Source organism: Tupaia chinensis, unplaced genomic scaffold (genome assembly GCF_000334495.1).
Source record: "Tupaia chinensis unplaced genomic scaffold, TupChi_1.0 Scaffold000099_1, whole genome shotgun sequence".
Lineage (NCBI taxonomy): Eukaryota > Metazoa > Chordata > Mammalia > Scandentia > Tupaiidae > Tupaia > Tupaia belangeri.
Window position 1 is genome coordinate 4,648,787 of NW_006159563.1, and position 10,636 is coordinate 4,659,422.

A 10,636-nucleotide genomic window follows, 5' to 3' on the forward strand; every position below is an offset into this window, starting at 1 on the left:
CGCGGTCGACTATGTGGGAGTCCAGCGACATAGCCACTACGCTAACTGCTGGTTCTCCCTCCCTTGTTTCCTAAAAGGTACCCACTTATCAGTTTGTTCTTTCTTTATTCATTCAGTAAACAACTGTTGGATATTTACGTGCCAGGAATTGTGGGGATACGGACTGTAGTTAAGACAGAATCTTTTATTTTTAATAAGCTTACATTCCACTAGGGGGAGCCAAATATACACATAAGCATAAGAATTGGGTTGAAGATGTTAGAAGTCTGTGGAAGGTGTGAGCGGGGTGGAGTGAGAGACATTAGAGACAGCTTGGACAAATCTGCCCCAGAATTGGTAAGAAGTCTTACAATGAAGGAGCCTCACTGAGCACGTTATGAGACTCCTTACACAGAATAAAGAGGTTGATAAGTGGGCACAGAATTGTCAGGCTTTTTGCATGACATTAATCAGGGTGACCCTGGATGAGACTTTTGGCCTGGGTCTCGCTTCTTGCACATACTCCATCTCACTGCCACCTGATCTGAGCAAAGATGTCCCTGCAAGTACAACGTGGGTCCCTCAGAGAACAACATGCACCAGCAAAGCCTGAGCCACATAAGCAATGTCCAAGTAGCATGGCTTTAGAAACGATCTCTTCTCTTTTATTGCCACATTCATATAAAAAGTTTTGATATATTTGGGTGGGTAAAAGAAAGCCACAGTGTATATGAAGGAAATTATAGGAAGTTTAAAAATACATGGTTTTAGGGGTTGGGAAAGCAGTTACAGATTGCTTCTTCCGGTTACTTATCCAGGCGATCGAAATTCTGGGTTTGAAACTCTTGGAAGTCCTCTGGGATTGTGTCTGCAACAAGAACAGGCACAGGGAGGTTACAAGGACCCTTCCACCGGGAATTCTGGTTCATCGCAGGCCGTGCAGGCATCCTGTAGGGGGCACTGTATGCCTGCTCAAGAGACCCCGCCAGGCCCGGCAGCCATTTTCTGCTTCAGGCTGCTTTGTATTCTGCCGGCCTAAGCCTGGAAGCGCTCATTCAGAGGCCTAGAGAAAATTAGCACGCAGAGTGGATTTTTGAGTCTGTGATTACGAGTCATGAAAATAAAGGGTGCCTGTAAATTAAAATCGACCGTATTTCTCACTGAACCCCCAAACCCTAAGTTATGCCATGAAATCCTATGGGTCCCAATTTCCACATCTATAAAATAAGGAAAATGAGATCTACTTTTCACTTCTGTTACACAGGGACTATTAGGCTTTAATGAATATGTGGCAGGAGTTTTGGGCTTTGGGAGAAAAAGTGTGCTATAAAAGTAAGGTGTCGTTACTTGATTAATTCTAGTAATAATACTGTGCAGTAATAAGAATGTACGTTACCGTTGCAGCGATACTTGAGGTTGGACCAGATGATGTTTTCTTGAGAGAAGCAGAACACACCGAGTCGGCCTCCACGCATGGTAGTGTCTATGGTGACTCCAGAGTCAGCCACCAACTCAGAGCCTTCATAGAACCGCACCCTGCAGATGACATGGCGGGGGTCCTCAGTGAAACCCACCTCAGGAGGAAGTGACCATTGTGAGCCCGGACACCCCACCTCCCATCTCTCTGCGTCTCAACTCTGCTTAGTGCTCCATTTTCACTGATCAGAACTGCTCAGGCTGTTCCCACTTCCCTACTGGATTGGCATCTCCTAGAGGACAGGGGCTGTGTACCCACATCTTTCAAAAGGCCCGAGGGGCCAGCAGTTAGCGTAGTGGCTATGTTGCTTGATTCCCATGTAGGTGACCGCGGTTCGCATCCTGGACCTGGTGGCTTAAAACTCACGCTGGGCGCGTGTACGTGCGTGCCCAAGATCCTGAGAGGAGAATGGAGGAGAAGGGATTGTGGCATGGCCATCCCCCCTGGGGGGGAGATTTCTCGCTTTCTGTCTCTGTCTCTGACTGTCTGGCAAGTGCACACGCCCTATAGCAAATACCTCCCCCCACCCCCCACCCCCCAAAAAAAGGGAAAAGGCCCGACATCTGGCTAGGTGGTGGTGTAGTGGTAAACTGGACCCATGTGGGAAAGGTCCTGGGTTCATATCCTGGGACTCTTCACCAGGTGCACATCAGGTGCCTGATCTGGGCTGACAGAGATAGGAGGTAGACTGTGGCATGGGGTGCCTTCTCTCTCTCTCCTGGAGGAAATAAACGTAAAAAAAGCCCAAAGGGTGGGCACACAAACTTGACAGACACTTGCTGAAAAGTTAAGGAGACATAGTCTGACGTCATGAACGAGAGGCTTAGCTTGTGAGTTACTGGTCTAGACATTATGCTTAAAAAGCTCGGCTTTTCCTTCGGTCTGATTCATATTATTTGATGGAATCTCAGAACCATGATTCCTACACATGACAGCACTTCCTCAGGAGAGGTCTAGAAATGAAGGGCAGGTCCTTCAGATTGTCACAGTGGCATTGGCAGAAGCCGGAATGGCTTACCATGTCCTGGAGAGAACAATCAAACAACCTGGGGCGGGCGGTGGCGCCGAGGTGACACAACCAGACACATATGAAGAGCCCTGGCCCGTGACCTCACTGAGCATGTGCAGTGTGCGCTCACGTGCCTGCAATCCTGGCGGCTGAGACAGACTGCAGTGTGAAGGCCCTGCTGTGATTGCCGGTCTCTCTACTTCTGCCTGATTCTCTCACTCTCATGGAAAAAATAACAAACTGAAAAAGAAAACAAAACCAAAAACTTGTCCTGCATCCCTCTCGCTTTTGGAGTGTTCCTCCAGATACTTGGGAGATGAACAACCTGTTTATAATTATAATTAGGAGGGCCTATCACTACCCCCTCCTTTTTCTCCCCAAAGAATTATTTAATTTTATTTATCATTATTATTATTATTATTGTATTTTTAACTTGCTACAGGGCACATGCGCTTATCAGAGAGACAGAGAAGGAATAGTGAGAAAGCAAGCCACCAGGTCTGGGACTCAAACCATTACTGGCCATGTGGGAGTCCAGTGCCTTAACCACCACATCACCCGCTGGCCCCCTAACTCCCTTTTACTTGTAAACATCGAGTACACCGTATACTGATTTTAAAGTGAACTGCTGTTTTCCAGGGTAAACTGAGAAGCTACCGGGGACTTAGGTTTGAAAACGGTGAGTTGCTCACCATTCAGAAACTATCCTCCTTGACACCAGCACTGTCATACTGAAGCCGCCGGCACAGCAATGCCTAGTCAAAGTCACCTTCACGTTCTAGGCATGAACGCAAGTGTCTTTCATTCTCTCTTCTGTATTTACCTTACTTAGTTATAAGTCGATTTGTTCTTCTCAGTTACATTGTTGGGACTCAGAATGACTTTCTAAAAGTGTGTGTGTGTGTGTGTGTGTGTGTGTGTGTGTGTGTAGGTGATATTATTTGGTTTCACTCTGAGACAGAAGAGGGGGGCATTTCACAATATTTGTGATAGACAGGCACTGAGAGGTAGGGTAGCATACCCTGGCTGACACTGTTCCTCTGCAGGCTAAGGCCGTGTCGGAGGCTGGGGTCCAACTCCTGGCCCACCCTAGAAGCCGGCATAGTGCAGTCTGCCTGCAGTCCCAGCTACTTGGAGGCTTAGGCAGGAGGATGTCAGCATAGGAGAACTTGTCTTTAAAAAGGGGTGGGGGTGGGGCACTGGGCTTAACAGAGCTGAGACCATGGCCATCTTACAGTGAGGTGAAGTACTTCTGATGTAATGTCACAGAGAACAGCAACATACGAATGAGCCCTCACGACTTTGTCTTTTTCTGCACGGTTGCTTTCCTGCCCCGGTTGGGAGAATGCAATCAGTACTCCCTCCTACACGTGCTGTGTCAGCTGACATACGTGTTCATCTGTAAGACTGAGGAATGAAAAGGTAAGCACGCTGTCTAAACTTCAAAGATGTAGCCCTAAGCCATCCTAACTGCTGAAGATACTTTAAAAAAACAGTCCTCTAAAGTAGTCTGATTGCACTAACATGATGGTTGGTCTAGGCCGTGGGTAGTGCATGCTGGCTCTGCGCAAGGCATGGGAGGCTGCGATGAATGAGACGCAGGGGCTGCCTTCTAGGAGCTGCCAGTCCAGCAGGGAAGACACGGTGCATTCAGTGTGTGGTACGCACTCCTGAGTGATGCCCAGGCCCCAGAGGAGTCTCAGGGGAGGGTGGGGTACTTGGCCACTTCTTACCTGACACTGGTCAGCACGTCCACTCTCAGTCTTCTCTGAAGAGCATGGCAGAAGGCACCGCCATCTAACTGCACCAACCTTCCAGTGCCGATGCCTTCTCCCAGCATGCCCTTCTATCTCCCATTTTGGCCCCATTGTCTAGGTTGTCAGGCCGAGACTGAGTGTCTTCTCCCCCACCACTTTTCTAGATGCCCTACCTACTCTGTGGTCACAGAAGTCCTGGCGTGCCTGTCCTCGAGGACTACCCTAGGGCAGGCCTGTGCAGGGAACCAAGGGCTCCGGGATGCAGATGGGGGTACGTGCGTGGTGAGGAGATATGGCCTCTGCCTACCTGATGTAGCCCACCTGGGGCCTGTGCTGCAGGAACCAGCGGTAGGACACCTTGTCCTTCCAGCCCACGTTCCTGGAGTCCTTCCACAGCAGCCTGACCTGGTCGCTGGTGTCCCCTGTGTGCCACAGGGAGTTCCGGAGATGCTCCCCTGGACCGGTCTTAGACTTCACAGCCTGGACAAGGGCACGAGAAAGGTTTTAGAACAAGACCGCAGGCCACCCTTCCTCATACTCCAGTGATAATGTGGTGGCCAGTTCATGGTTACAATCAGGCTGCCATGGACTGACAAAAGCATAACACTTAAATGCCATTGCTGCAGGGGTGACCCCTAACGCCACAGGGTTAACCCGCTACCCACTCCATGTTTTTTCTGCTATAGATCCAGCTCTCCCCACATGTGCCCAATGAGGGCTCCCACCAAATGCCTAGCTACCGAAGATGGCCTTCCGTCCTGACAGGAGTGAGTCAACCATCCTGTACAAAGCTGGTCCCATCAATGAAACTCAGTCCAAGTTTCCAACACTGTGCCCGAAGACACACTCCCAACCGTCTCCACCTCCTCGACCCTTCCTGGGCTGAACTTCCCATAATTATAGCCACCGGCAGGTTAGAATGCAGCTTGTGCCGAGAGATAAGGCAAGGCCCTGGGTCAGCTTTAGTCCTCCCTGACTTGAACATTAGTACAAACACATCTGTCTCTTAAACTAAGTGCCCTATGGGAGAACACAGAATTTAAGAGGTGGGTGAAGGACCCAGAAGAAAGGGCCAATACCTTGAGCTGAATGCCAGGTTCTGCAACAGCTCGGAAGGGTGTAGCTTGCCAATATGTCTGCTCTGTCTGCTTCCACATGACCACGTAGAAGCTGGAGCTATCTTGGTAGCCAAAGATAAAGCCTGCGTAGTCATCGTCTGTCTGGGTATTTACATGGAAGGTCCCTTCGAAATCGACTCCATTAAACGCTGTGTACCCTGCAGAGATCAGACGAGATGAGAGAAGTAGACAAGCCATACTCGTAGCTGTAAGAATTCTACAGGATTGGTAACTGGGGTCCTGACATACCTACTGCCAGGCCAGGATCGCTGTTCATGGTCTGCACAATCTCCATGCCCTGTGGAGAAAGTTGAAGGAGTTCAGTACAATCTTGAAGGGACTGAGTAAACTCAGGGAAGCCCAGAACCCTGGGCAGCAAGAGTGAGTAGACAGTGATGTCTGACCTCCATGTAAAGACTATTATCTGAGTCCCTGCTCTGTCCTGTTATGTGCTTGAAAAAAGCACATACTTGCAAAAAAAAAAAAAAAAAAAAAAAAAAAAAGGAAAAAAAGCTCAAAGCTGCAGAGAAATAATTTTGCTAAGACTATTACTTAAAAATTCAATATACCCCTGAACTGGGTGATGTGCAAGGTATACTTCTTTTTATTTTTTTAAAGAATTATTTATTTAATTGTATTTATTCGTTCATTTATTTTTAATTTAACCAGAAAGAGACAGAGAGAGAGAGAGAGAGAAAGTGAGAAAGCACCCCCTGATTGTTGGTTATGTGAGAGTCCTACGCCTTAATCTCCATGCCACCTGCTGATCCCTATAATGTATACTTCTTTTTTTTTTTTTGGAGAGATTTTTGCTATAGGGCATGTGTGCTTGCTGGAGAGACAGAGATACAGAGATAGAAAGTGAGAAATCAGCCCCTGGGTGGGTGGGGGGGGCGATGGCCATGCTGCAATCCCTTCTCCTTGTGGGATTTTAGGCACACACGACATACACCCCGTGTGAGTTTGCAGCCATTGGGTCCAGGACTTGAACTGTGGCCAGCCGTGTGGGAGTCCAGCGATGTAAACACTAGCCAGCCATCTGCTGGTCCCTACAATTCATACTTCAAACGAATGAGACTTGCCCTGTAGCTCTGGTAAGTCTAAGCCTCACTTGGCACAAGTGAGGCACTTCCTTCCTTAGTTCCACAATGAAGAAGACCCAAAGGAGGCAGTCTCTTGGAGAGATTAAGAGCGCGGGCTCGAGGTTCAGACTGCCTGGGTCCCAGTTCCAACCCCACTTACTGCAATGCTATCACTGACAACCATGAACGCTGTGAGACAGACATGGCTTATTACCTGTTTATGATGACATGTATAGTATTCTCAACTAGACTGGTCTGTGGTATATTTCATGTTGGGTAAATTCTCTATATAAGCTAAATGATGTATAGTCATTGAATGTATAAAAATAACAAATGAAAAAATAGAAAAGACTCAGTTTCATTACCTGTAAAACGGGCACGAGAGTACTTTTGTCATAGGGCTACTGGGAGGAACGCATGGGATGTGAATGGTGCCTGGCTTACTGTCAGCGCCCTCTAGGTGTTACCAAGCGTATCAGAAGGGCCTCTCCTCTGCTTGAGAGGCAAAGCTGAGCTGTTGCAACCAGGTGACTCTCACCTGGTTCAGGACCACCCAGTTGGGATCAATCTGTGCGTCCCCTTCGGGATCCAGGACCACCGTCTGGTAGGCCCTGAAATCAGTCAGGGTGACCTCTGCATTCTCTGGGCAGACGTCGATCCGATCGATGACCTGGTCCTGGTCAAAGTCACTCTCACAGATGTCTCCTACCCCATCACCTGAGTGGAGTGGAGAGAGGACAAGAACTCAGTAATGCCCATGCCCACCACCGCTCCTTGACAGAGTAAGAAAACAGCTCAAACGCCCACCTCCAGGGATTCACTCTTCAGCCAGTACTGGGAGAGGAGCCCTGGGATCAGACATATCTGAGTCAGCTCCAGGCCCGGTTCTGCAGTCCTGGCAATGAGAGTCCAGGCCAGCCCCCAGAGGGCACCACAGCCTCCTTAAGATCAGTGTGATCCACTCTGTCCCCAGAAGTTCTTATTACAAACAGCCGGGTTCACCAACTGGTAGATCTTAAGCCTGACCTTACATGAACAAATGCCCATAGCCCTTTCTGGACCATACTGTGTTAAAGACAGGGAAATTACTATTATTGCAAGAATATCTCTAAGACTAACTTCTGGTGGCCCCAGGCTGAATCTGACTGGCTGGCAATGTGTTTTTCTCAGCTGACATGACATGAAACATTCAATGTGTATTGCTGTGGATGGGCATGTGCCCCACAGTTCACCACAGTCCCCATCACTCCTGGTATGGGCGTGGTGCACACCTTCCTCATCTTCCTGACTCCTGCAGGCGTCCGAGTCTGAACCAGCCTATGCATTTCTGCAGTGCCATTCTATCTTGCTCCTTTTCTGGGACTCCCAATGGAAGGAGCAAGGAAGATGGCGGAGCGGCTCTCCAAGCCTGCTGGGGACAGCTGTGGAGTGTGGCTGCTTCCCTGCACTACGTGATCTTGTCCCAGGGCTGCTCAGGAAGAGGTCAAACAGATCAGCCCTGACCGAGCTAGAGATTGGTGTCTCCCTGGGGGACTGTCTACACCAGCTACAGCTACACAGAGACACTGGGTTTGAAGCAGCCTATGGGAGGTGGGAAAGCTGGGCGCTCTGAGTTGGTGCCCTGGAGAGCCGTGCCCCTGGGCGCCGGGCAGAAGAGGACTGCGCATCCTCAGTGGAGCCTGCTTACTGTTGCTGTCCTCCTGGAGTGGGTTGGGGACCAGCCGGCAGTTGTCTGGCCCAGGGGGCACCACGTCTGGGATGCCATCATTGTCATCATCATCGTCACACTCGTCCCCAATTCCATCCTTATCCGTGTCCAGCTGGGAACTGTTAATGACGGTGGGGCAGTTGTCGGTGCTGTCCTGGTGTCCATCTCCGTCACTGTGAAAAAAGTAAGGTGGCCCAGGTCATGGCTCCACAGGAGGCGGGATGGGACACACCTATTCTCAGGACAGAGTCTGTGTGTGGGGTTCTGTCAGGCCTTTTTTTAAAATCAAGCCTACTGGAGTCGTGTCCTCAGATAAGGCTACCCTGAGGGCTTCAGAGCCAGTTTTCTCACTTTATCTCTTGAAACAAGTGAGCCATTTCCGATTCAAGGAGAGAGGGGTCTATTTCTGTGATCTGTGACCAGATGCTTCTATGGGTCCTTGGGAGCTGCTAGCTAATACCTGGACTCAGAGATGTGTGGAGGGACTGGAGCAAGGGGCAGTGGAGTCACCTGGCCTTGGCGTGAATCCCAGCTCAGCCACAGACCAGTGTATGACCACGGGCATGGGAACTGACCTCTCTATGGCTTGGTGTCTTCATCTGTAAAATTGGATAACAGCAGCACCTATTCCACTGGGTTATTATGAAGATGAAATGATTAAAGTGAGCAGAATTGTGCATGCTAAATTTTAGCATATGAAAAAAGCACTTCCTAAGCGTCTAAGTCTTAGGGAGTTCTGAAGGGTTTTCTATCATACTACCTTTCACAATCCCTGACCAGTAGGCCTGACAGGATTGAACCTGAAAGCCATGGAGAGAACAGTAGAGAACAAGCTGGGGCACAGCACTGGTCTAAAGGACCTCCCAGAGAGTTGGGATTTGGGGCACATACGCACATGTACCTGGCATGATTTTCAAGCCTCCTAGCCCAGGACTCAACCCCCCAAATTGGCCATGTGGGATCCAGTTCACATAACCACCAGGCCGTGGGCTGGTCCAGGGCTGCTTTTAAAACATAAGATCAAGCTATTTCCATAAGCAACCATTCTACCTGGTAGAATGACATTTTTTTTCTGTGTTTCTCTATGCAAAAATGTGTTATGCCTTTGCTGACAACCCAATAGATAGATCTGAACATCTTTATGCAGACACAAGCAGTTCCTGTCCTCCGCTCCAAGGCTCAGGTTGTAGGAACTGAAATGTAGTCCAATGAGTCATTCGCTTCAGGCTGGCCGGATAGGCTATTTTAGAAATGACTGTACATGGTAATCAACGAGCAGCATGACCTGCAGCAGGGAACATTCTTGAAGTACCTTATTTAGGGCGGTTGTCAGGGTGCTAGTCCTACTTCTCCTCAGAAACAGAGAGCTATTGACATCAGACTCTGCCACTGCCTTGCCCTCCTTGTGCTGTGACACCGGGGAGAACACGGCACCCTTCTCTGCCTGTCACCTAAGGGTCAGCACTGCGCGAGCTACCCGACCTACATTACCTCAAGGTCTCATCATAACCTATGAGATGTGTCTGACTACCTCTACCTTGCAGAGGAAGTTCAAGTTCAAGTTCACTTAGCCAGTACGTACTTGGCAGCAAGGACACTGAGCATATTGAAGGAGCTGACCATGAGCGAGGTTTGGGTACAGAATGGGTTTCTGCAGGGCCACACCTGATCTAGGTATTAGAAGAGAAGCTAATTCTCTTCCTGATATGTCTTTAAAGATTTTTTTTTTCTCTTTTTCATGGTACAGCATATGTATGCGAGAAAGAGAAAACAAGAAAGCACCCCTCGATGAGGCCTGGTCATGGTGCAATCCTTCTTTCCCCAAGTCTTCATGCTGTCAGGAGCCTAGGCATGCACATGTACACCTGCAGGTTGCTACCAAGGCTAGGATTCAAACCCCCGTTGGCCATGTGGGATCTGGCCTCCTCTGCACCGTGCTTGACCACTATGCTATGTGTGGCCGGCCCCTGATTTGCTGTTAGAATCCTTTCCCTCTCATTTTTATTCTGGCTGCCACTGTAAGAATTCCTGGGGATGAAAGGCTTTAGAACTTGGATTGCAGGTACTTCTATGGCTGAGTGGCACGTGTCTGTTTTTGGTGACGTTCCTACAGCATCTGATCCAGCTCTGTGTCTTAGTGCAGGATGCCATTGTGTCGGGATAGGAGGGTGGACAAAATTCACCTGCACAGACCAATTCTACTCAAATAAAGGGAATGGTGAAAAAATTTTAAGGACAACGAAACAATAGCGATCCCTCAGCAAACTGACAGCCTTCTATTTTGGGATGAAGGTGAAATGTTCTTTTCTTGAGCTGAAAGAATGTAGTAATAACGGGAACGACTGAGTGCTATGCATTGTACACATATAACCGTCAGCACTTCCTGCAGATTAACTCGATCTTCATGACATTCCTAAAAGCTAGAGTTACTGTCACTCCCATTTTACAAATAAGAAAACTGAGGCAACGAGAGATTAGATAGCATGCCTAAATTTATCTAGCTTAC

General features: G+C 48.8%; 1 protein-coding gene across 1 annotated transcript in view; it reads right to left on the reverse strand.

The window, feature by feature from the left end:
• Positions 1-622: 622 nt before the first annotated feature.
• The window catches only part of THBS4 (thrombospondin 4), a 53,479-nt gene continuing 43,465 nt past the window's right edge, over positions 623-10,636 (reverse strand). The window contains exons 16-22 of the mRNA XM_006143516.3: positions 8,110-8,303; positions 6,961-7,139; positions 5,590-5,638; positions 5,302-5,498; positions 4,530-4,702; positions 1,376-1,515; positions 623-847 (exon numbers count right to left, since the gene is read on the reverse strand). Coding sequence (XP_006143578.1) covers positions 786-847; positions 1,376-1,515; positions 4,530-4,702; positions 5,302-5,498; positions 5,590-5,638; positions 6,961-7,139; positions 8,110-8,303 — 994 coding nt within the window. The 3' untranslated portion in view covers positions 623-785. The remainder of the gene's footprint in view (positions 848-1,375; positions 1,516-4,529; positions 4,703-5,301; positions 5,499-5,589; positions 5,639-6,960; positions 7,140-8,109; positions 8,304-10,636) is intronic.